This window comes from Pseudopipra pipra, chromosome 3 (genome assembly GCF_036250125.1).
Source record: "Pseudopipra pipra isolate bDixPip1 chromosome 3, bDixPip1.hap1, whole genome shotgun sequence".
In the NCBI taxonomy this organism is placed as follows: Eukaryota; Metazoa; Chordata; class Aves; order Passeriformes; family Pipridae; genus Pseudopipra; species Pseudopipra pipra.
In genome coordinates, this window is record NC_087551.1 from 101,037,774 (window position 1) to 101,063,148 (window position 25,375).

Consider the following 25,375-nt stretch of genomic DNA (forward strand, 5'->3'; position numbering starts at 1 on the left):
ACATTTTGTTTTACTAGATTTTTTAGTGATCGGCTAGCTCAGTTTAGTTTTACATATTCTTGCTTCAAGACTTCTCTGTGCAAGCTTCCTATTTCTTCAATGTGTACCTTTACTGATTTTAAAATTGAGCATTTGTTCTAAACTGGTTACCTAGGACCCTTCAAAGACATTAGCAGGAGTCAAACTATTTCATTACTGAAAACTAAACAACTGAGTTTTTTAAAGTAAATGTCTGAGTGTTAAGGGATTAAATGTAGGATGAACATGTCTCTTTTTCATGCCTGATTCCTTCAGATAAGTGTTACCAGTTAATGATAATTGAAGTGATTTTACCCTCTTCCCCTTTCAAATTTCTAGTGTCTATCCAGTTACTAGTGAATAAAATGTTCAAATATAAGTAGTTTAAAAACCACAATGCAGATGAAAACATGAATCAAAACCTGGGTACCTTAAAAATTAAAGAGCCATTTGTCAAGTCTTCTTGGCCAGTGGGATGCTGTCCTATGTTTTCAAACTGCAGGGCTCAGTCAGTATCAATGTACTAAAATGTGTGCGTTTTATCTTCAAATAGGCTAACCGACCTCCAGCAAAGCTCAATCTGTTAACCTGCCAAGTGAAAACAAACCCAGAGGAGAAAAAATGTTTTGACCTCATATCACGTAGGTTTGTTGTTTAGGTCTTTCTACTTGCAGCTCATAGCAGAGTTTTGCATTATTTCTGTAGATGTGTCAATAATCCACTTGAACATTTTTACAGTTGTAGAATTCTTCACTTTATAAAACGCCCTTCCTACGACACTTTGACATTTCACTTATTTCAGCATAATGCAACTAACTGTACCTGTTTCTTTGGAAAACCACTTGTTTTAAAAGATGTCTTAATTCCTTTTTTATATATCATTTTGTGCTGTCTTACAATAGAGTAAATATTTTTGCCGTGACATCCCTCTTTATTTTGAAAATGTCATAGCTGATCATCTTGCAAAGTTATGATTTTTGCACAAGATCAAAAGATGTTTTTAAAACTTTAAAAAATTTAATTCTGGTGGTTGCAATGTAACAATGAAGAAAACAATGAAAACATTTTTTGGCTTTGTGATCTCATTACAGATAAAAAGGTGAGATAAAAGAGTCTATGTGTTAAACCCACCAAAACTGAATAATTTTGGGATCGGAATGGGATGATACAAAATTATGTAGTAGAATGTTTCCTTTGTTTTCTCACTAGGACATTTTACTGAAATATATATCTCAAATTATTTGGGGAGAAGAATATAAATGTGTTCCTCATTTGTTCCTTTATCAATGCATAAAGCTCTTTTGCATTTGTAAATGTAAGCTGTGCTGCTTATGTTAGTAGACTAGAATGCATGTGTGCAATACACAGTTTCTTCATTTTTGCACAAGTAACTGGGCTTCCCTGTTTACTTCTGCACTTTCTTCCTTTGTTGATGACCATGTCATGTTTTGCCCAATAGCAGCTTGTCACAACGTTATCATACACTTGAAAAGGCACAACGGGCCTCTTGTCCCTCTCCAGATGAGTGTTTCTCTTCGTTTTACTGTAGAGTTTAAAAATATTCCTTGTTTTTTACAAAATGCAAACTGCTGTATCATGGCAAGATAAAACCTCCTTATGTAGCACTTTCCTTTCTGTTCTTTCATATAGCTTCACTGTCTTAATATTTTCCACGTTTGAAGCTATCTTTTAATACATTTTTGCCTGAATATTTTTCAAACTTAAGAAATATTCATTTTAGAATATCTTTTTGCCAGTAGCTTTACCTCTGTTCTCTTCTCATTGACAATTCTAATTTTAACTCCAGCTTAGCCATTAAACTGTCATATCTCATTTGCTTTATAGACTTAAAATGTATTATGCTTTTTTCTTTAGTAGTACACTATGATAGCAATGCTTAGAATTACAAAAGTAGTAGTAAATTGAAAACTGTGAGCTTGATTTAATTGAAACAGCTTGCAGCTTATGCTGGTTGTAGTTTGGACTTTACGTCTGGCAAATTTGTTTTTCCATATTTGTTTACTGTGGTTTTAAGAGCTCACTTGGACTCTTTAAATCTTTCTATCTTATATACACAGACAAATTATGTTTTACTTCTCTCCCTCTCATCAGAACATTAGACTTGTGATTACTAAGGTTATATCTAGAACATGGAAAATTTCCTATGCTCTCCTGCTGCTTATGTGATAGAAGCACAGCAGTGAAGAAAAAAGCTTCTGTTTAAAATGCAACAGGCCACCTTGTGTAAACATGGGTCTAATCATAGATGAACTGTAGGTAATAAGAGTGAAACTTGCTAAATAGACTTTTGGTCTGTCAGCACTGCAGTGATGAGACTAGAGAGCTTAGGAATCATACATCAATTAATTTTAGATTTTTTGAAGAGATTTCTGCAAAATCAGTTTTTCAATAACTTTTTTTAATCAGTATGTGAATTATTTATTGTGCAGATGACAGAACATACCATTTTCAAGCAGAGGATGAACAGGAATGTCAAATGTGAGTTTCTTTGCTGATTTTATTCTTGATACTCGTGTTCTGCTGAGACTTTACCTTGAATTTTAGAAGTGCCGAAACATTTAATAGCAAAATATTACTACCATTTTAGATGGACATCTGTGCTACAAAACAGCAAAGAGGAAGCTTTAAATAATGCATTCAAAGGAGATGATAACACAGGAGAAAATAATATTGTCCAGGAACTGACAAAAGAAATTATATCTGAAGTCCAGAGGATGACTGGAAATGATGTTTGTTGTGACTGTGGAGCACAAGGTGACTCAATTAAGCATATTTCTAATTGGTAAAAATTCTTTGTCTCATGAGAATATTTAAGCTGATGTTTTATGCTTTCACTTTTACTCCTTATTTCACAAAAATTATACACATAGTAGAATATGCTACAGTTTAATGGAACTACATTAGTAAGATTGATTTGCTCTATGCTTATTGTCAGTGGGGAGAAAAGTTACTAAGAAGCTTATTTTTGTCCCATATATTTTGCTAATTGTAGCTTTTGGTTACATAAATAAGTGAACTTAAATAAAATATGGTTTAATAATATAAGATTATTTTATTATTTACCTAATAATAGGTAAAACTGAGCAGCCATCAGAATCATGAAGCATTTTCTTAATACACCTTTTTTCTTGGGTTTTTTTAATAATGTTTGACTAAGTGAGCCAGGGAATATGTCTAAGGCTGTGCTCATTTGGAAAAGAATACACCTGCACTGACTGTGGTTTGCAGTGTTGGTTTTGTTGATCAATGAATTTCTACTTTAATCCTCTTTAATTTATTTTTTAAATCCTGCTGTTTCCTGTGTTCTTTTATGTTAGAGAGGCACTGCAGGGCTTAGGGTTTTTTGATGCGAAACTGTAGCTGAAAATATCAGATCTGGTGCTGTCTGCACTTTATAAATCAATAGTTACTTCCAGCAATAGATATTGTATAAGACTATGGGAAGAGTCAATCCTGCTCTCTTAAAAGGAGAAGAGTCTAAATAACAACTACCAAACTTTTATCAAATAAATAAGTTACTAAGCTGCCTGAAACTTCAGAAATTAATTATTTGTCTGAAAGATGAGGGAATGTTATAATGAAATTCAAAATACCAGGAGAAAAGACAAGCAAGGGTTACTAAAGGAGAGGTATGAGCTTTAGTATCTTTGAAATAATTGAGTGAGAATCCGTTGTAGTGTGTGCTGTATGTGTACTTCAGAATCTCTTCTGCTTCACTTAGTGACACTGTTATATTAGTGGTAGAAAAATGCAATTCCTGAAAGGTGTGTGAAGAATGACAAACTAGACTGGCTGAGTAGCTCCCTCGGAGAGAGATGTCCTTCACAAAAATAAAATAAATATTTTAATCTTCTTTTATCATTAAAAAACCCACTGTTTTTGTTTCCCAGTAAAGTAAATGTAAAGACATAAATTATAAAATATATAATTAATGTGCAAAAATCTTATTTTACTTAATAGTATGTTCAAAACTGTAAGTAAGCCAAACTGTAACGTAAAGAGATCGTGTAGAAAAAAACCTCCAGACCTATTTAGTGTATAAGATGAGATAAAAAGAGCAGGTTGTTTGATGAGGCCCTCAGGGGAATACACACGGGGAATACACACCACGTGCACCCCAGACAGTGATTCTACAATTTTATAATGTGGTCTGTCCAATCCCAAAACTATTTCACTTCTGTATGCTACGTTTTCTAGAGTGAAATAATCGTCTGAATAAATTTTAATTGTGTGGGTGTTTTCTGTTTCAGATCCTACCTGGCTTTCAACAAATTTGGGAATTCTAACTTGCATTGAATGCTCAGGAATCCATAGAGAACTTGGTGTTCACTATTCCAGGATGCAATCACTTACATTAGATGTGCTGGGAACATCTGAACTTTTGGTAATCAAATTGCTTTTATTAACTTAAAAATAGTACTGTAAAATACTTCTAACACAAGTATATTTTTAGCACTTTAACAATATGTCATTCCAATCCTGAAAGTTGCCTCTGGATAAACATAATTTAAGAAAGCTTAATTCAAGTTTAATGGATCCTCCTGGAACATAGTGTCCTACAGTAAAATTTGCTTATCTTAGAATTCAAATTAGTAGAGGCTTCATATTTTTTGTGTTTTCAGGTCTTTTTACCCTTGGTTGCTCTTTATAAGAACACAGCTGTTTGACATATAAATGTGCCTAAGATTAAAAATTGAAGGACTTGCAAATACTTATCCCATTAATTATTTAGCATTATTTTTAGAAGAGAACTTTAATCCCCAAAGAAAGAAAATGTATTCAGCTTTGCTACACAAAGAAGTTACCACTTATCAGCTGCTCTGTGTGATAGTTCATATGTGTGTTCTTACCCAGCACAAAGTATTTGCCTTTATCATATGAACTGGTGTCTTCATGGATTATTCTGCAGTTACTGATTCAGGTACTAAATCCCAGCTGAAAATTAACATCCAAGAAGGTACCTAGTCTGTTCATTATCACTGACATAGTAACAGAACAAGGAATCAGAAATAAGAGATCCCAACTCTTGTTTTCCCTTGTCCTCCCCTTGATGTGGCTAATATGTGTGTGGTCAGTAGCTGAACATATTTATTAAGTGAGCTGTGGATTTATTTTTTTTTTACAGCTTGCAAAGAATATTGGTAATGCTGGGTTTAATGAGATTATGGAGTTCTGTCTGCCAGCTGATGAGACGGTCAAACCTAACCCAAGCAGTGATATGTAAGTAAAGAGCCACTACTTCTGAGAAAGGCAACCATTTAATTTAATATTGCTAAGAGGTTGTGCCATTATGGTTTGGACTGGCAGGCCATGGAAGATGTGTAATGTCTTATTTATTGTCTTATAGCCGAGCAGGAAACCTTTTTTCTGATGCTTGTCTGTTTTATTGAGTTTTGTCTGACTGTACCTTCCCTAATAGTAAGGGTTATTTTACCAACTCTCTGAATCATGGTTTGTGGGACAGAAGCAAATTAACCATGACTTGTTGGGAACTTTAAAGACACACAAGAATAGGGATTAAAAAAAAACAAAGCAGTTAATTTTATCCTATTTAAACACAAAATAGAAATTGTAATAAGTTGCACATTTAAGATACTGAATACGTAGTGTTTAGGAGCCACACCTAGGACTGAAGTCTGTAACTGTGTGGAATAAAGACAGAACATTTAACTGAATTCCTCGAAAACACTGAACAGCCATAGCAGAGATACAGCAAGGACAGCTACCTGCTTGGCTGGATACTACTCCATCATAAAAGAGCTAGTAAACAATGCAGAAACAAATGCAGAAGAATTGGCTTTGGATGAAGCTGTTTTTACATTATGTGGACTTTTAAGCATTCTGACAAAACCACTGTTAAACAGTGCAGTTTAAATAATTTTTGACTACCGCTATCAATAATAGTGCAGATTATTAATATTAATAAATAAAATTACTAATAATTTTACTGAATAGTAAAGCAATATAATAAGAACACTTCTAAAATTTATATTTAAAAATCATTTAGTTTGATACCTCTACGTATAAAATTTGGGGCTTTTTTATTGAAATGAGAATCTGAAGACACACTTTTTAAAAACTACAAAGGAATACTATCAAATGCTTTATGAACTAGAGCTGTCCATTGATTCAATTTGTTATTATTTGTTAGGTTCTTTTCTTTCTGCCTATTGCATAGTATCTTGGTGATAAGGTATAACTTTGTTAAATGTCTTCTTTGTAATATTGTGTACATTCCAAGAGCTGGTAAGGAGTTATGCCTTTGGGAGGCATGCAAACTCCTGTCCAGCTGTGATGGGAAGAGGAGTAGATATGTGTTATTGGGTATCAACAGCAAAAGTGATAACTCTTATGGATTCAGGTGTGCTAAGTTTTCACCTTTTTTAGAAATGTAACTAAGAGCTCCACTACATCCTCCCTTTTATGGTTGCGGTGAAAACTTGCTTTAAAGGATGTACTTTCAGTACTGCAAATTCAAATTCAAGGCCTGGATAGTCTGTACAGAGGTATAAGAAAGATTTTTTTTTTTTTTTTTTTTTTTTTTATCCCATGCCTTCCATCTCTTTCCAGCATGTGTACAGCAGTACAAGTCAGGTAAACATAAACCTGCAAGACAACATAAAACCAGTGTTGTGAAGCTCTGATGTATCTTCTGTACATAGAGCTGGGTAGTCTTGACCTCAACTACACAACAGAGTTTGGAGGGGAAAATTCGTGGTCTGTCTTTGTATTGGATATTTGATTCATCTTCTATAACTGTATTTCATACTTGATATATGAGACTGCATGGTTACATGCATATTTAAAAAGAAAATTATCATAATGAATGAGAACTAGTCTTTCCCAGATCTTATTTCAAATGACTTGCATGTATTTATGGAAATGCTAATGTGTATCTTCTGATGAAAGTTATAGAAGTAATTCATATTCAATTTCAGGAATGCAAGGAAAGATTATATTACTGCCAAATATATTGAGAGAAAATATGCAAGGAAAAAGCACGCTGACAATGCAGCTAAATTGCATGCTCTTTGTGAAGCAGTCAAATCAAGAGACATTCTTGGCTTAGTTCAAGTATATGCTGACGGCGTGGATCTCACAGAAAAAATACCACTGGCCAATGGCCATGTAAGTGTTGTAAATTTTATTAGTCAAATTGTTTTAAATGCAATATGCATTCATTAATTAAAAATTATTTGAAAATAACATTTGAAACACTGTTCTAAATGCTTGTCCTTTTCATGATTTACTTTAGCAATAACAAAAGAAGATACTAAATAGTTTAAGCTAAGATTGGTTCCAAATACTCTTGTATTTTAAATGTATTAAAATGCTAAACATAAAATCATTCAATAATCTGTTAGTTTTCAACCCATTTGTTTGTTTGCTTTAAAGGAACAGAAGGGATACAATAAGTCTTCAGAGGTGTTTTTAGTGGTAGCATGTCTGCATATTTTGAAATTACACATTTTAGTTGATCTAATTTATGTCAGTAGAATTTCTGCTTCTCTGTAGATCAAAAGAAATAAATGTGCTTTTTTGTTTTATTCTTAGGAGCAAGATGAAACAGCACTGCACCTTGCTGTTAGGTCAGTCGATCGAACATCACTCCATATAGTTGACTTTTTAGTGCAGAACAGGTTAGTGTATGGAAACTATATATTGACATTGCTTTTATATCAAGTAGTACAAATACTAAATGAATACAAACACTAAAACTGTATTTGCAAACGTAATTTTATTCTTTAAAAATCTTCGAATGAGAGCAATTTAATAATATAGGGTAGGAAACTTAAGTTTAATCAGCTTTCTTCTTCTTTCTTGTTCTCCAACAGTGGCAATCTAGATAAGCAAACCTGTAAAGGTAGCACAGCCCTGCATTACTGCTGTCTAACAGACAACGTTGAGTGCCTCAAACTGCTGCTGAGAGGGAAGGCTTCTATTGAAATAGGTAAAAGGGTAATGTGTACTTCGATTTCCTATTTGTCGCTGCTTCAGATAAGAAACAGTGAAGTCAGAATAAGTGCATTTTCTCCTCAATTGTTTATCATCAATCTATAAACATAATCTTCATTATAAGAATCAATATTCACTGTTTATTTCAAGTTTAAAATTCACTTATACATTACACTTATTTTTAAACAGATTTAGATTTTGAATTGCTGTCTTTTGTGTCTAGAGATATACTGCCATTTCATGGCTATCATTCATATATATATATGGCAGGTTGAATTACTACTCCTTGTCATGGTCAGAGGGTTGATATGGTTTGAACCTACATATGAAGGAAAGAGATGAGTTTTAGAGTGTTGATCTAGTCCTTCACTATGTATCTGCAGGTTTGTCTTTAGTAATGGACATGTTAATAGTGACACTGCTCATCATATATTTCTTTTCTTGCTGTGATATAGCAAATGAAGCAGGAGAGACGCCACTAGATATAGCTAAACGTTTAAAACATACTCACTGTGAAGAGTTGGTGAGTATTGTCTTTCCATGTTTGCATTTATAAGCAAAATCATGTCTGAACATTTAACAGTTTACAATTGAATAATCAGTTAATATATTCCAGACGTAGTAATGGTATGCTAGAAATAGTTATATCCTTAGAAATAGTTATAGGCTTTTAAGAAGAAAACTATATTTCTCTTTAAATGCATCAGAAATGCTAAAATTCTTGGGGCCAGGGGACGATTCTGTTTGAGCTATTAGTCAGAGATCCACAAGTAAGATTGCCTCAGTAAGTTTTCAGATGACACCGGTGTTGATCTACTGGAGGGTAAGAAGGCTCTGCAGGGGGATCTGGACAGGCTGTATTTATTTGTGTTGTATTTGGTACCACAGCTTAATTCTTTAAATTTACCTGAGTGCAGTAACTTTCCACATTACTGAAATCAAGATTCCTTCTATATGTGGGCTTTGTTTGTTTTTAAATATGCTGTTTAAAAAGAAGTACTGCACACAACATAGGTGTCAACAGTCATCTCGTTTTTCCTTAGCTTACTCAAGCACTGTCTGGAAGATTTAATTCTCATGTTCATGTAGAATACGAGTGGCGGTTACTCCATGAAGATCTGGATGAAAGTGATGACGATGTGGATGAAAAGCTGCAGGTTTGTATCAGCATTATTTTTCTGAACCGGTATATGTGTAAGTATGATGCTCATAATTATTTCAGTAACGTTGCTTTTTACTATGGTGCTTTTTACTTCTGCATGACGTTTTATATGTCTATCACAGTATTTATGTATTCCTATATATTGTATCACCATTCAGATAATAACAGCACTGATGATGACCTTTTTGATAAAGCAGCTTGAAACTTTTAGAGATTCAATTTTTTTCCAGCTGTAAAATTGTTTAGTAATTTACAATTAGAAATCCCTTTCTGGCATGCTCTAAATTTGTATATTTGACCTATTCTTTTCCTTCACTTCCTTCATTGTTGCCAGTTGCCTTCTGCAGTTGAGTGTCCTCTTTTTGAATTACTGAGCTCCATCTGATATAGGAAGGTATCTGCTACTCAGCAGTGAGGCTAAAGTAATGAAGATCCTACTTCGCTGCCCATTATTAATAGGTTTATACTGCAGGGACTTCTGAAAGGAGATTAAGGGCCATTAATCACAGACCGTAGTCTGTGACTACATTGAATGCATGGGTGAATACTGCTGTTGCTTAGGATCACATTAGAGTTTTGTTTATAACTGTCAAGCTGTTGGGCTTGTCTTGCTGGTAAAGCAATTGAATAGATTTAGTAATCTTTGCCAGAAAAGATCCTGTCTGAAATTTGAGTTGTTTTAGTGCAGAGTATTTAATGTAAAAGAAAGTTTAACCTAAAAGAAGGTTAAGACAATTCAACTGGTTTCTGCTGCTGTTGCACAACCTGACTGCCTGGTCCTACCTCAGTTTTGCCTCCATTCTGACACACGTTTGTCCCTGTATTGAACTGCTTCAGTTTGGTGAACCAGTGAAAAGCTGAATCAACAACGCAAAACCAGAATTTTCTAGTGGTTTAGAAAGCAGAAGTGTGGGCTTAAACAAGGACAGGACAATGGAGAGGTCAGGGAATGGAGAGTGTCAGCCAGTGAGTGAGGCTGCTAAGCCAAAGTAAGGGTAGGGATTAATGTGTCTGGCTGTCATACAGCATTCTGATAAATCTTAGAACTATAATGCTGTGCTGTAGCATGTCTAAAGGCCCTACATGATCAACCCAGAGTAAGCATTGAATATATTCAGAGGAAAATTGATTGCTTGTTAGTGATACTCTTGGTGTAAATCTATTCTGCCTAAATGCTATTACTATAAATGGTTATTTTAATTTCATACAGACGGCATGTTAGCGATGTGTTTATCTAGTACTATTTCTGAAAGCACATTTATGTTCTCTGGGCTGTGGATTGTTACAGCCCATTCCTGTAGTAGCTACATGAATTTGTAACTCCAGTTATTTTAATTATGATTTGATAGCAATAATTACTATGCTTGCTCTTGAAACAGGAAGAATAATGCTAAGTGCAGATGATTGCTGTAAATCTCAAAGACAACTAATTAGATCTCATTTAATAATGTACATGGGATGAGCAATGATCCATCCAAGCTGCCAATTGAAGTAATCTCCTGAACTTGTCCAGCAATACTAGTGAGCTAAAAAGAGTTCGTGAGAACTTTTTGCTCCTAATTTGCTCTAGGCTGAGCTACAGGTATAATACCTGGATGCAGCTGAGTCTGGGTTTTGAGATCATAATCATCTATTTGGGATTTAGCACTGCTGAATTTCAGATGAAGCTTATGATCTTCAGTTGTTTATTTAGTTTTGAAAATATTGCCAGGCATTTTGATGCAGAGAATCTTTACTTCATCCGATTTGATTATCTATAGAAGTATAGTCCTGTGCATATAAGGATACAATATTATCCTACAGGAGTATACTAGAGGAGAAATGAGAATATGTTAATTGTTTTGAAATGCAGTTCACATTTAATCTTTTTCTGTTTATGTGCACAGTTACTTTGTCTTGAAGAGGACAGAATGTAGGTTTTAGATTACGTATTAAAAGCAACGAAAATGTATTTTAGAAGGCATTTTTTCTTTATAGAAACTAATAACTTTCTATCAACTAATAAATAAAGTGAGTACTACTAATGTGGTAATTATGAATTCTTTTGTTATTGTGTTTAAGCAACCCAGTCCCAATCGGAGAGAGGACAGGCCTGTAAGCTTCTACCAACTTGGGTCAAACCAACTTCAGCCTAATGTAGCGTCCTTGGCAAGAGATGCAGCGAATATTGCTAAGGATAAGCAAAGAGGGTTTATGCCAAGTATATTACAGAATGAAACATATGGAGCAATACTTAGTGGCAGTCCACCTCCCGTTCAGCCTGCAGTACCTGTTACAAGTAGTGCACCTCCTCTACCTCCAAGGAATATTGGCAAAGGTACTAACAGCGGAAAATACCATTGTATAGTAGAGGAATGGGATCATAACTTTTTTTTAAAAAGTTTCTATTTTTAGGCTTTCTTTTACAGTTGTTTTGCACAGGTAAGTATTGGAACAGTTTACCGATGACTTCATTTTATATACTTGAAGTGAATTTGCTCAACCTGTTCTGAGTGATTTTTAGTGTACCTATGAGAAAGTGCACAACAGTGTTTGAGAAACCAATACCTAAATAATCTCACTAGAGCTAAATCATTTGTTAAAAGGAGGCCTGCAATTAATTTAGTTCAACAATTTTTTTTGTTATATTTCATTTTTTCATACTTGAAGATGTTGTTGTCAGAGTTCAGTTTAAAGATACAATTTCAATAGCATTTGTCTGCTGTGAAAATTTGCTTAAGACCTCGAAGAATGAAGAATGTATACAGAACATGAGATTATAACATTGCAAAGTCTTCTCCTAATATATGCTTTAAGGTTGTTGAAATAAAAGTATAAGTGTCATGATGTGGAGACAACCCTAACTGGATGGCTGAAAATTTAACTACCAATTACTGGTGACACTCAGATCATTAGAACAATGTAAAATGTACATGTCTTGTCCTGATTCAAAAGGGTTGTGTGCTTGCAAAATCTACCATTAATGCTAATGCTGTGAATTTCATTCTTATCTTTGTATGTAATCTGTTTGACCATAGTAAAGAAGCATAGAGAAATGTCTATTGGTCCTCTTTGTACAGGTCATGCTTGGTGTTCCATTGTTTTAATACCTTTATTAATCCACCAGGTTTCATGGATGCTAAATTTATGTAAAGTTCAATTAAAGAAAAATTACCATTAAACACATGGTTTTCTGTGATGCTGTAAATCAGAATCCATAAGAGGAGATGTGATCAGGGAATGTTCCAGGCACACATGGGCTTCTGCCTTTGGGAGCACTGTGCAGAAGTCAGAATGCAAGTCTCCATACACCAGTGATTGTGTTTAAGATGGCAGATTGATCATCTGTGTAGTATGAAAAGTCAGTTACTGCTCTCACAGGAATGGCTTCAGCATAGAAGTTGGGTTAAAATATATTATTTTGGGAGTAGAAAAACAGAGAACAACAGAACAGCATGGGTTACTTTAAAAGGATAGCATGAGACTGGGGGAAGTTTAGTAGCATATAAAACTTAACCAAGGTGGGATTCCTTTCCTCTAGCACTTTCACATGAACTCTAAACTTAATATCTCAATAACATTTTTTTATTTGATGGAAAGTAATGTTTCCCCCACCAAACAGGAAAATTAACAGAAGGAGCTGTTAAACGAACACTTTGTTTAACTGTTAGAGTCTACCTCTGAATTAGTAATACAATTGGATAGTTAAAAAGACTTTTACCTTTTGATATTGTTTTAATCATGGCCAACCATACTATTTTACCCACTGTTTGCCCTTGATTAAATGGCACTTTTCAAAGAGTGTCGTTTTAATTTCATTCCCAACCCCAGACTTCTTGGCACCGCTATAATACAACTCATGCCAGGAAGTCATGCTGCCTGCCTTAGATTATTAACTCATATTCTTTACTCTAGCAATGTATTAGCCTATTAATTTATATTCTTAGTTAAAAGCTATACTAGTATCATCAATCTTAGCTTGTTGTTGATTGGTGATGTTGTTGATATTATACTTACGGTGTATTATTACTCCTTTATCCTCATAGCTTTAGGCAGTTCTCCAAGTCTTCTGAGCCTTTTATGCTTTTCCCTGCAACCTAATATTTATTCATACCTTACTCTGTTTCATCTTTTCTTAATATGATGCTCATGTGCAGAGTAGGGAGAAGTGGCATAATATGTGCAAAATATTGGCCTTTGTGTGCAAAATATTGGCCTTATGAAGAAAACCTGTAGCGTGTTTTTATGAAAAAAAGGCAGCTCTTCAGCCTAAGAATGGAGTCATTAAGAAGGCCCTGAAGAAGTCATACTTTGTAACTGTTTCACAACTAGTTACTGTAGCTTCTTGCTTGGGTGAAATTCAGAATTACAGTTTTACATTGTTTCCAAGTCAAAACTGATGTTTTGCTTTGAGTGAGCAACATGTACTAATGCTCGTGCGGGCGTGAGGTCCTTTTCTTGCAGTACCTGAGAAAATTACAGGTATCAGTCAGGGATTAAAGAAGGTAGTAAGACTTGCCTTGTGTCTTCTTGTTGAGAAACCTCTGCTTTTTTGAAGTGTTGACATATTCTAAAATAATGACTGGAGACAAATTTCACTTAGGTAAAATATTAGAAGTTTCTGGTTGAAGTCTTGCTGAGTAATTTTTACACCAGACTGATTTCTGCTCTGGCTTTCCAGCAGGATGCAGTGGTTCCTATTGCTGATTATAGTGGTCTGGCTGCACCATTTCTAAAAGCACGGGTGTGAATATTAACACTTTGTGCTTAGGGTAAGCAATAATAATAATACAGTATTTTCCTCTCTTTTTAGTTCAGCCTTCAGTTCTTGGCAGTGGTATTCAGACAATTTCTTCATCTAATGCAATGTGGAAGACAAATTCTTTAGGAGTGGAAAGTATAAGCAGGCAGAGGTCTTCATCTGATCCACCAGCTATTCATCCCCCTGTGCCGCCATTGCGTGTAACATCTACAAGTATGTTTCCACTTTCCCCTGTTTTCCCTTCTGCTGTATCTAATCATAGTTGGCTTATTTTTCCATTTCCACAACTCATACTTCCTCTTTTGGTGACTGTAGCTTTGGCCTGTCATTCCCATCCAGTAACAAACTGTCTTCTCTGATGTTCCAGTGAGGACTGTATGGTGTAGTGCAGGGTTAGCAGGAAATACCATCTATTACTAGATCTAAAGAACTCATCACTTTATAGTTTCAATGCTGCATTTCTCACTAGTTGTAAAGGTGAGTGTTACATGTAGACCTGGGGCTATGTCTCCACGTTGTGCTTGATTCTTGCAGACCGTTGGAGTGCAAAAAGTTGTTTTAATGCATTGCCAGCTGCTGTTGTGGTGGTTTCAATAGAAATTTTAATTAATTGCTAAACCTAATGTGAAGTTAGTTGTTAACAGGATTTTAAGAAAAGATGTTCCCCTAAATAAAATTTCTCTGATATTATTCATTCAGTTACTTTTTCATAAAACACAAAGTGAAGCCTTGACTGAGCAAATAATATTAGCACTTTAAATATATTCTGATCTGCTGTTTTTAAGAATATGACTGACTTTGGTAAGAATTTTCTTTGCTTGTACTTTAATGGTGATTGAATTTAAGTTCTTGTGAGCTCTCTGACTTTGATTAGGTGAAAAAAAATGGTAAACCTCTTTCCAAAGAGGTCCTCCTTCCAATGGAAGGATTGCATTCTGTTAAAGGTACTGATTGCATGTTGTAAAGCGTTTTTCTTAAATGGGGGTAAGTCCTGGAACAGGGAGAACCTATGATGAGAACCCGAGAAACAAAATGGTAAATAGAAGTTTAATTCCATTTTGTTGTTGAACTTTCCTCTCTAGATGTACTTTCTCCAGCGCCACCACCTCCAGTGGCAAAGACAGCCAGCATTATAGAAGCTCTGAACCAGCAATCAAAGCAGCAACCAGCTCCTCCACAAACTAAGCCAACCCCACCACCATTGCCCCCACAACCTCCGAGTAGAATCTCTCAAAGAAAGCCTATTCCTGGGTAACTGATGTCCTTTTAGTCTTTAATATGCTTCATCATTGTTAGCAACTTCTCAATTTTATGATATATAGCATACAAGTCATCTATAAAGCATGCATACTTCTGCCAGTCATGTGTTCTAGAGTATGGGAATGAATAAAGGCAGACCCTAAGGAAGCAGATGACAAGGATTTCTGTGGTAAAAACAAGACAGCCTAGTGATTTAAGATTGTATGACTTGCAGAATATCTCCAGAATGCTTAGCTGTGATGGAAATAACAAGCCACAAAGAATAATCGATTCCTAATTCTCATCTAATAAAAAAGAGATAATGGGATCTAATGTCTGATTGTGCCATTTTTTGCTCACATGCTTTATGTAAGTTCTGTTGCTTTCAATCTTTTCACTTGTAGAGTGAAAGTAGAGAAGTAGAGACCTGGAACAGAAAAAGTAATTTTTAAATTTGCAAAAAACTAAGTTAGGAAGGAGAAGTGTACTGGAAAACAGGATCATATCCAAAGCATCCTTGACAAACTGGAGTGGTAGTCAAGGGAGAAGAGAGGTGTCATTCAGTAAGCAACACTTAGTAATTAAGAACAATCAACTACAGAAACGAAGCATGGAGAGCAGCAGAGTATGGGTAAGAAAAGTCCTTAGAAGAAGGATCTATAAGGACATAGAGAATCATAAATAAAAGCAAGTCAGACAGCTTGTGCTGTTGTGGAAGAGTTAAAGAGAAATGGTATTGTTTCACTATAGCCTGAAAACTATAGGAATTAATCCTCCCAATTGACTCAACTTCAGTAGGTGCCTCAGTGGGACTGCTGTGTTCAGTTTGGGGCATTACAGCAAAAGAAAGATACAGAATAGTGAGGCGGAAACCAGGGGACATCAATAAGGTAATGAGAAGTCTAGAAAATAGGATCTTTGAGAAAAGTGTGGAAGAAACGATGTTTCATTCACAAAATGGGACTGAAAGACGTAAGCAATCTTGGGCCTTTAAGTTCCTTTTCTAGCCCTTTTATTGCATATACCATACTAAGTAGAAGGAAGACACAACTTGTTGAGGCTTGCTGTAATGCACAGGCTAATATGGATACATAATTTTAACCAAAAACAAATTGAAAAAAACAGTGAAAGCAACTTCTGAACTTGGGAAAAGCCACAAATTGCATTAATTGCACCTATATTATTCTTCTCCCTTTTTAAAATTAAGTGCAACTTCAATTGACGTAATCAAAAATACAGAAGAAAAGTAGTATTTTTAAAAGCAAAATAGCTGTCACCAGAATATACTGAAGGCGTGCCAAGACTTTTATAATTTGGAAAGAACTTCGTATTGTTGCATTTCAAGTTCTTGTTTGTTTCTGAAATGGATCAATTTCTCACTTTCTGCACAGGACTGAGAAGTCATCTGGCTTAACTAACAAAGGGCAGACCAGAGGACCTGGGTCTCTACAACAACCTGGTAATTGTGGTTTAGAAATTAGTTCTATTGTAATTAAGCTATCATTATAACAATCTAAGGGAGAGTGTGGGTTTGTGGTGTTTGTTTTTCTAATTTACCTTGCACGTTTAACTACAATCAGTACCAACATTCTTCTTGATGTAGGCCCTGATGCCTACACAAGTTCTTGATACACAAGTTCTTCATGAACAGAGTTATGGGCCAGTTAATGTAAATAATGGGGCCATGTAATAAGCAGAATCACAGAATGGTTGAGACTGGGAGGGACCTCTGCAGGTCATCTGGTCTAACCCCTCTCCTCAAGCAGGACAGCAAGGGTGGATCACTCAGGACCATGCCCAGAGAGCTTTTGTGTGTCTCCAAGGACAGAGACTCCACAACCTCTCCAGGCAACCTGTGCCAGTACTGGGTCACTCTCACAGTAACATTATAAAAAATTTAGTTTGCTCTGTGGTTTGCATGTGTCATAAACTAGGTATCAGATACACATTTTAGAATAGAAAGATGTGTTTCTGGTTTGAAAATTTAAAGCTCATACAACTTTCACTTTTAATTAAATTGCAAATCGATATTGCTCTTTTCATGGTAATAAGCAGAGTTTGTTATTCAGAGTTCATTATTCATTCTGTGCTTTACATCGTCCAAAGTAACTACTACTTTGGGACATTACAGCAATGTAATTTCCATAAAATCTCTACGGTAAAGTTTGTGTAGATTCTGTGGTGGTTGTAGTGGAATTCCTCCTGCCCAGTTTTCCTTCTCACTATATATTTTATGTTCATTTATTTTTACTGTGATTCTTTTTTATTTCCTCTTGACATATCTAAGGGGAATTTGCTAATGCTTGTCATCTGTGTCAGGAGTCTCCTGTAAAGAATACAGCATCTTGATAATTATGGTCTTTAGTCAGAAAGAAAGGTTCTAACAGTACACAGTCTGTACTGAAGGAATGGGGAGATGATATATTTGGTTTTGCCCTCATCTATTATATAGGTTTATCTTTTTGGTAAGGAAAAGAATAGAAAATTCTATTCAGTTACTTAGAAAGAACCATTAAAAATTAAATACTTATGGAATATAAAAATTTTTGTGTCCTTTAAAGAATAATTCATTTGGCTTCAAATGATACCGTTACTTTTTTTTTTGAAGCATGCCTAATATTTACTTGGTTTACTTACCTTAGCAGGAGAATCTTCTTCTGTATGTGACATTCCAGGAACACAGGCTGGTTCTACAACAAATACTTTGGCACAAATCCAGCCACCAGCACCAATGCCAAGGAAATCACAAATAGTAAGTACAAAATCTGGCATTTGATTTAATTAAATCTGCATTCTGTTAAACACACTGGACATGATTATGTATCCTATTATGGAGAAAGTGTGAGAATCATGAAACATACAGAGCCTGTATCCTGTGTTTATGTATATGTGTGACTTGTACTAAGTATTTATGAAAATTTTGTTTTTCTTGAACTTCCTCTAAGATAGTATATGATTTTTAAATTTAAAAAACCAAACCAAACCCCCAAAAAACAAAGAGAAACCAAAGAAAAGAAGTATGGATTCCTTGTGGTGTTCAAATGTGTCCAATCCACCAAATGTATGGTTTGACTTACTGAAGATAAATAAGGTTTATGAGTTAGTCACTCGTAGGTGAGCTTGGTGAATGAGTCACTTGTAAGTAACATTTAGCTTCATTCTTAATCTTTAGTGAAGTAAGTAATAAGGGAACTCTGGTGCTTACTTTTATAATGGAAGCAGATATACTCATAGTTGTTCATGTAGGTAGATGAAACAGCTTCAGACAAGGCTAGTAGGAGTCAAGCTCAAAAGAAAAGAAACTGATTCCTTGTGCAGTTGGTTCTCTTTGCATCTCTTTGTTGTGCATTCACCTGGTGACAGGAGAGAAATCTCTTGGAAAGCACATCCCCAACAGAAAGCGGTTGAAGGGGAATGCCTGGACATATTCTGTATTTTTCTTCTCCACCTTCCCCGAACCTTATAGTGACTGTTAGAAAAGCGATACTGGATTTCGATGGACTCTTGATCTGATGATGTACCCTTTTTCTGCTCTTACTTGCTATTTTCAATCTAGGACCATAAGTGGTAACACACATATTAGTGTCAGTACCTGTATTCTTATACTGGTGTAGGTAAAGGGATGTGTTTCCAGATGTAGTGTAGCTGTACATTATGTGTAGTTAGCTAGGTTTTTGATCCTTGCTCTAATTTTCTGTTGCTTTCTTGTGCGATAGACGTAAAACATCTATATCCTTGATCATGGCAGTATTTCTCTGCAGTAAGTCACAATATAGAGTCCATACTTTCTGAGATGATGCATGTGACCAGGTCTGGGCTGTTTCATGCTTTACATTCTGTTTAGGAGTGTGGTTCAGTGGGTAAATAATAAACAGAGAGGTAGGACCTGTTCTTTCTGGCTCTGTGATGGTCTTATTAATGGGCTGTAATGAAAAGACCTACCCTCTTCAGTCCTGTCTCTCTCCCTTCATCCATTTTTCCTTAGCCATGTCCACTGAAATAGCAATTCCAGAACAGACTTCATTGTGTTTGTGTGCATAGCCTTACATGGTGGTCCTGAGTTCTTAGAACCCCTATTAGCTGTTTCTCATGCTGAGAAGCCTTGCAGACGTCTGCAGTTCATCTTGCATTAGTTGGGAGTACAAAATTTTCTGGTTTCTTGCCTCCCCCACTTGTTCAACCAAGTTACTGTCTGTCATGCATTAAAATAACTTTCATGTTTTAGGCCATAACAAAATTAAGTGGTCTAAGTAGTGTAAAGTGGAAAATCTATCCCTTTTGCTTACATTATCTTATTTACTTTGTGAAGCTGTTGTATCCTAATCACAGTTTCTCCCACATGTGCTGAGATTCAGGTGTGAGCAGTGTGTACACATCTGTTGGTACTGAAACAGCTGCTTACCTGATTTTCTGTATAAATTGAAGTTGTTGTAGTTTCTGTATTGTTCTTTCCTTCTTATTTTTTTTTATTTTATGGGACAAAATGCTTTAATTATGAGTGAATGGGCTGTTCTGACTAGTTTCTAGGGTCAGCATCTTCACTGTTTAATATTAATTACATAGTATGAAGAACAAATATGACTTTCCAGATGTCTCTAGAGCTTCAGTGGGGTGAATTTTGTGACTGAGAAAATCACCTGGGTGACTTTCTTCTGTCACAGGACAGAGAAGTAAGGGAAAACCTGGCTCAGGGAGTGTGTGCTAGTTAAGGTGCTTTAGCTTAATCAATCTAGCTAAAGCATCTTAGCTGAGATTTAGTCAAGGGCCCCTCAGCTAAAGAGCTTTAGCTAGATCAGCCTAGCTAAAGTTCTTTGGTTAAAGTGCTCCATTTAGCCTTATACTCCAGCACTTTTTGCTAAGTCTTTACCCTGCCAGAAAATCCAGAGGTCAGCCCAGATTTAAAAAATGGTTGTGGAAACGTGAGTAAAGAAAAGACGAGTCTAGCTGTTTATGCACATGTAGCCAGTGGCTTATCTGCTATATAGTGCATTTACCCAATAACCTGTTTAACAGATGGAAATTCTTGATTCATCTTTTTTTTTTCTTTTTTTCCCCAATATGTTATTTAGATTTTTGAAATCAGACTGTAGATACATGGGAAACTTCCCTGAAAGATTTTATTCCTCTGGGAATGAGATCTGTTTTCATTTCCTTGCCTTCTAAAGAACAAGAAATACCTGTAGTTACTGCACTTTGAAGTTGCCATTTTATCACCCTTGTACTGATGTGAAGCTTTTTCCTTTTGACTTAAAAGGTGGTTGTGGCTCAGACTGTCGCTTGTCTGAGAGGGAATGTCTCCAAAATTGCTGTGCTGCCGTGCCAGACTGACAGTTCACAGGGGTGAGAGAGCCTCAGGGTGTGCCTGCCCTGGGCAGGCCAGGCTTTAGAATACAAATGGATACTTACAGAACAGCATAACCATCATTCTGCCTCCCTCCTTCCCCATCCACATTCCCCATTTTTTTTTCTGCATGGTGCTCAGCTCCAACAAAGTAGCACATTAAGAGCCTGTTGGGCAGTACTGTCCACAGCAGAGCATTTTGCTGGTAGAGAATTGTGAATGGAATCTCTTCTCCCTCTACAAGCTTCCTGCTCCATGGCTGACCTAACTAGAGTGTGGGACCAGTCCCTGGGGATCTCCAGAATGGTGATGAAACCATCTTCTCCTTATCCCATCTGGAGTTCCTGTCCCAAACACTCACTGTATTAACAGCCATCTGTGACCTAAATGGCACTTACAGCTCTGCTCTGGAAAGGAGCAATTTTTTCTCCCTCTACCTGGGAAAAGGGTAGGCTCATGGTAGAAAGCTTACAGCCTGCTTCCAGGTCCTGTGTCTCTTCACCTGTGCTGGGTTGTTTTGCATGGAAACACTGTGTGTGGGCAGCATTATTGTTGGTCTGCAACAAAGGATGAGGAGGCTGAAAACAAACACAACAGCCAACTGGGTTACACTGGGAGAGGTGTGAGATTAGGATGGTGGATTCCATGAAACCAGAGCAAAACAATTTTGGTATCATTTAACACAGAACACAGCTAGACTTGGAGTCCCACTGCCACACTGGAATTGCAACTCCTTACTAAACTTTCCCTTTGAAAGAGTTGCCAAACGACTCTTGTGGCTGGCAGTCTTCAGAGCACTGCTGAGAGGCGGAGGATGTTTTGGAGGGTTTGTACACTACTGAAGTGGGTTTAGCAAATTAAGAAGGGGTGTATTGGCAGGTGGCTGAGGGCTCCCCCTGATAATGCTGCTGGTGCTACCCATGCTGCACAGAACTCAGTCCTGATCACCCCATCTTCTGAACAGAACTGTGCTCACTGCAGTGATGTAGAGCTCTGAAGACAGGTTTGGGTGAGCCAAAATGGAAGATTTCTAAGGGAAACCTGGCCCATGTTGTTGGCACAGTGGTTCCAAAAAGCTTTGGGTGCTGCTAAATTCAGCCTGAAGCATGAGCACTCAGCATAAAAGATGTAGCTGAACTCTAAGCTGTGAAAAATAATGGTTGGAAGCAGTTGTGAAACTTTAAATCAACTCCAAGTCTGCTATGTCTCTTCTCTGCTGTATTATTTAAATTTATTTTTTTCATTTCAGTCAAAAACTAAACCCAAGAGAGTAAAAGCAATTTACAACTGTGTAGCAGATAACCCAGATGAGCTAACTTTTTCAGAGGGAGATATTATTGTAGTTGATGGTGAAGAAGATCAGGAGTGGTGGGTGAGTATTTTGCATTTTATGTCAACACACTTTGAAAGAAAGAAATGAAATCTAGAGGTTGACAGTGACTTCAGAAGACCACATGCTGGGTTTCAAAATAGAAAGAAACGCTTCATCTCATGGAAACCTGATTGCAGAAAGTAATTTAGTTCAAAAAAGTCAAACTTCAGACAAGCTTCTAGCTTTCCTCATTCAGAAAAAAAAAAAATCTAATTAATAGGGTACACAATATATGGGGGACATGGTCTGTGTGATCCAGAAAATTTTTGGGGTGGTGTCAGCAATTTAAGAATCTGCTGCTATTACAGATGCTGTATGGTGGGCCTCAAAAGAGAGCTTTGTATTGTTCTAATTCTTCAGCTGAATGAGACTGAGTCTATTTGAGCAGGGAAACAATCTCAGCTGTTTACATTCCAGAGTCTCATCGGCTAAAGCAAAATCTTGGAAAATTATTGTGCATGAAAACACTTGCCCATATCTGTTAGCTAGCAAAGAACAGAGCTTCAAATTGCATCTAGATTGACAATAATGCTGTAAAAACACAAATAGATTCACGTGAAACCCAAAACTGCTGAAGTTTGATACATCCCTTTACCTCACAGTGATTAAAGAAGCAGCTTAACAGAGGCTGAATATGAGCTGCCAGGCATTACAGATTGCACTGAAATGATGCAGCAGTGGAGGACTGAATTTTCCTGTTCTCAAAAATCCCACTAGTACAGAAAAGACGTAGGGAGAGGCTTGTTGGGTTACAGGCAGGAAGTTCACTGATACTTATTTTGATAATACTGAAATATCATTTTGAGATTTAACTTGAAAAATATCTGGACTCTTTCAGATTGGTCATATTGATGGAGATCCCAGTCGGAAAGGAGCTTTCCCTGTATCATTTGTGCACTTTATTGTTGACTAAATTGCTACTGATAAGCAGAGACATTTCTCATTTCCAGCAGTCACAGAAATAAGTTTTGTTCTATTTCATTTCACCTACCTATCTGCAGACACCTTGCCAGAGCACTGCCCAAGTTCTAGGTACTGTAGTTTACTTTTTTATTGCCATCATTCTGATTTGGGGACTTTTAAAACTTTTTTCTATGTGAAAACTTCTCATAAGCAGTTTACACTTTTAAAAAAAAAACAACTCTTCCTGTATTTTTCAAGGTGAACTGAATAGCTTTAACAATCAAAGTCCATGTGTCTGAATATCACAACATTATGAATGTTCTTATCAATCAATTACTGTAATTTTATTCTACCTTTTGTAACATGACAGTACTACAGTTCAGTGTTGCTTCCCCAGTCAAAGAAATTGTGTGTGCATCTAACAGGGCAGTGAATTTATCCAATTCTTCAAACACCATTTGAAGTGTTGGAATCAAAACATGCAAGCTGCTGTGTAGTTCTGAATTGGACTCATTCAGCATCTTGCCATACTGGCTGTCATCCAGGATGTCAACAGTTGCAGAAGAAATTATTTTAATCGTGTGTCTTTGGCCAGGTAAAAGTGAAAAAGTATTTCAGTTTACCACAGAAGAAACTTCTTTCTTTCAGAATGGATGTAGATATTTGCTTAAAGTTATCTGAAATCTGTTAGTCGTTGAACTTTCTAGTTCTAATTTTGTGAGCTTGAGACTGTTTTGTTTTTCTATGCTGCACGTGTGTAGAACCTGTTTTTTGAATGTTCTTTATGTATGTTTCATCCATTTTGGTCATTTAATGTGACTACTGCTGGTTAACTAAACTATGGCAATATTAATGAGTTACTACATTAACTCAAGGATTTGAAAACTGCATTTCCTGAAATGTACTTAACTATGATGATGGATTGCAGAGCATTTCTTACACTTGTCTCGTTGTAGCGTTTAGACTTTGTTTTTAAATTCTTGAATTTTCCTTAAGTCATCCAGCAATGTGTTCACAGGGAGAACAGATTTGGTGGAACAATTAGGTAATTATCCTTGGTCAATGAGGTATCTGACACCTCACAAGTACACTACGTTACGTTCTGATTTATAAAATTTGTGTGCCACTACCTTGCAAACAATGATAGTTTGCAACTCACTCTGTATTTGTATAGTATACCCACATATATGGTAGCTACACTGTTGTTAAATTTGTTTTACTGATTCGTGAACAAAGGCTAGGCCATGGATAGTTCCCAGTTGGTTGATGGAATATAAAACACCAATGCAAATCTGACGTCATTTTGATATTTGTATATTGTGAAATTGTACCAGGTTTTGCTTATGCTACAGGAAACTGAGGCATAGGATACAAAAAATCAATGTCTAGGTCACATTGGCTTTGATCACGTTTCGTGAATATTGTATCTCTAGATTTATCAAGAGAACTTTGAATTTCTGGCAAATGGTGCTTAAATTGGCCCCTTCATATGCAATGGAAAACAGGCCACCACCACCATATATGCTTATTTGGAGAAAAATCACATTGCAAAGGTGCTGGAAGAGCAACACTGATCTCACCTTGTGCCACCTTTCCTGAATGGTACCGTGGCTTGATGCCTCTCAGGCGTGTGGGTACAGCCACGTAGATGTTTAACTTTCACTTCCTAGATGCTGTTGCTGCAGTATAAATGGGGAACAAACTGGAATGTTTCAAGATATTTTTATTGCAAGTCAAAGCAAATTAGTCCGTATTTTCAAAGTTCCCAGTAAAATGATAGAGTAATAGTTTAGCACTACAGTTTTATTCACTTACTGATATGTTCAGTTTGCAACACTATTTTGTATGTTTCTATCCCTGATAGAGTCTAGAGAGTAAATGGGCATATTATTTTGCACAGATCTCCTAATGTACAGTATTTTTAACACAGAATCTTATAGTGTATGTAACAATTCGTAAAGTTAAAAAATTATGCAAATTTGCCTTGAGTTCTGCTAGAAGAGGAATACACAGAAATGTCACAACTGGTCACTTAGAAACTAGGAAACTTTTAGACTACAACTTAATAGCACTACCAGTGCAGACAGATAAAATCCTGAGGACCAATAAAGAGCAGCTAAGCAAAATTTATCCCTTGATTTCCCATGTTTCTCAAAGTTTTCTCCTCTGGCAGAGAAAAAAGAAATTCTAGAGCCTGTAGATATCTATTTATAATATAAAATCAAGAATTTTAAGTCCAAAATTTTGGCATATTTCATACAACTTTTCAAATCTGATTAAAATAATGACTCAAAAAACCTGTTAATAGACAGACTATTAGGTTGCTGTGTTAACTGTTTAAAAAGGAGCAAGTGACACTTAAAATGCAGCTTAGAATGCTACGAGATGTATAATATTCAATTCTGTTGTTTTTATTTTGTTTAGTTGCAGAGCAACTGTATATATTGTATAACCTAAAATCAACTCTTATTTTCAATGTTCTGGATGCAGTGATTTATAATTAGAGCATGATTAATAAATTTTACTCTTGTCAACCAGTCAAATGTCTGGAAAAATAAAACTACTTTTAAAATCTTTGTCTGCTTCTCTTCTGTTCCTTTGCATTCCTTAGGCAATACTGTT

General features: G+C 36.0%; 1 protein-coding gene across 2 annotated transcripts in view; it reads left to right on the top strand.

Annotated features, from left to right (window-relative positions):
- The window catches only part of ASAP2 (ArfGAP with SH3 domain, ankyrin repeat and PH domain 2), an 84,792-nt gene extending 59,463 nt beyond the window's left edge, over positions 1–25,329 (top strand). The window contains exons 12-28 of one of the 2 annotated variants that reach the window (XM_064650494.1): positions 572–659; positions 2,469–2,517; positions 2,627–2,793; positions 4,290–4,423; positions 5,165–5,259; positions 6,978–7,167; positions 7,594–7,679; positions 7,875–7,990; positions 8,451–8,518; positions 9,039–9,152; positions 11,219–11,474; positions 13,950–14,111; positions 14,981–15,149; positions 16,529–16,596; positions 17,780–17,889; positions 21,728–21,850; positions 22,689–25,329. In XM_064650494.1, coding sequence (XP_064506564.1) covers positions 572–659; positions 2,469–2,517; positions 2,627–2,793; positions 4,290–4,423; positions 5,165–5,259; positions 6,978–7,167; positions 7,594–7,679; positions 7,875–7,990; positions 8,451–8,518; positions 9,039–9,152; positions 11,219–11,474; positions 13,950–14,111; positions 14,981–15,149; positions 16,529–16,596; positions 17,780–17,889; positions 21,728–21,850; positions 22,689–22,763 — 2,070 coding nt within the window. In that variant the 3' untranslated portion in view covers positions 22,764–25,329. The remainder of the gene's footprint in view (positions 1–571; positions 660–2,468; positions 2,518–2,626; positions 2,794–4,289; positions 4,424–5,164; positions 5,260–6,977; positions 7,168–7,593; positions 7,680–7,874; positions 7,991–8,450; positions 8,519–9,038; positions 9,153–11,218; positions 11,475–13,949; positions 14,112–14,980; positions 15,150–16,528; positions 16,597–17,779; positions 17,890–21,727; positions 21,851–22,688) is intronic. The other variant, XM_064650493.1, reaches the window with a different exon arrangement.
- Positions 25,330–25,375: the final 46 nt, after the last annotated feature.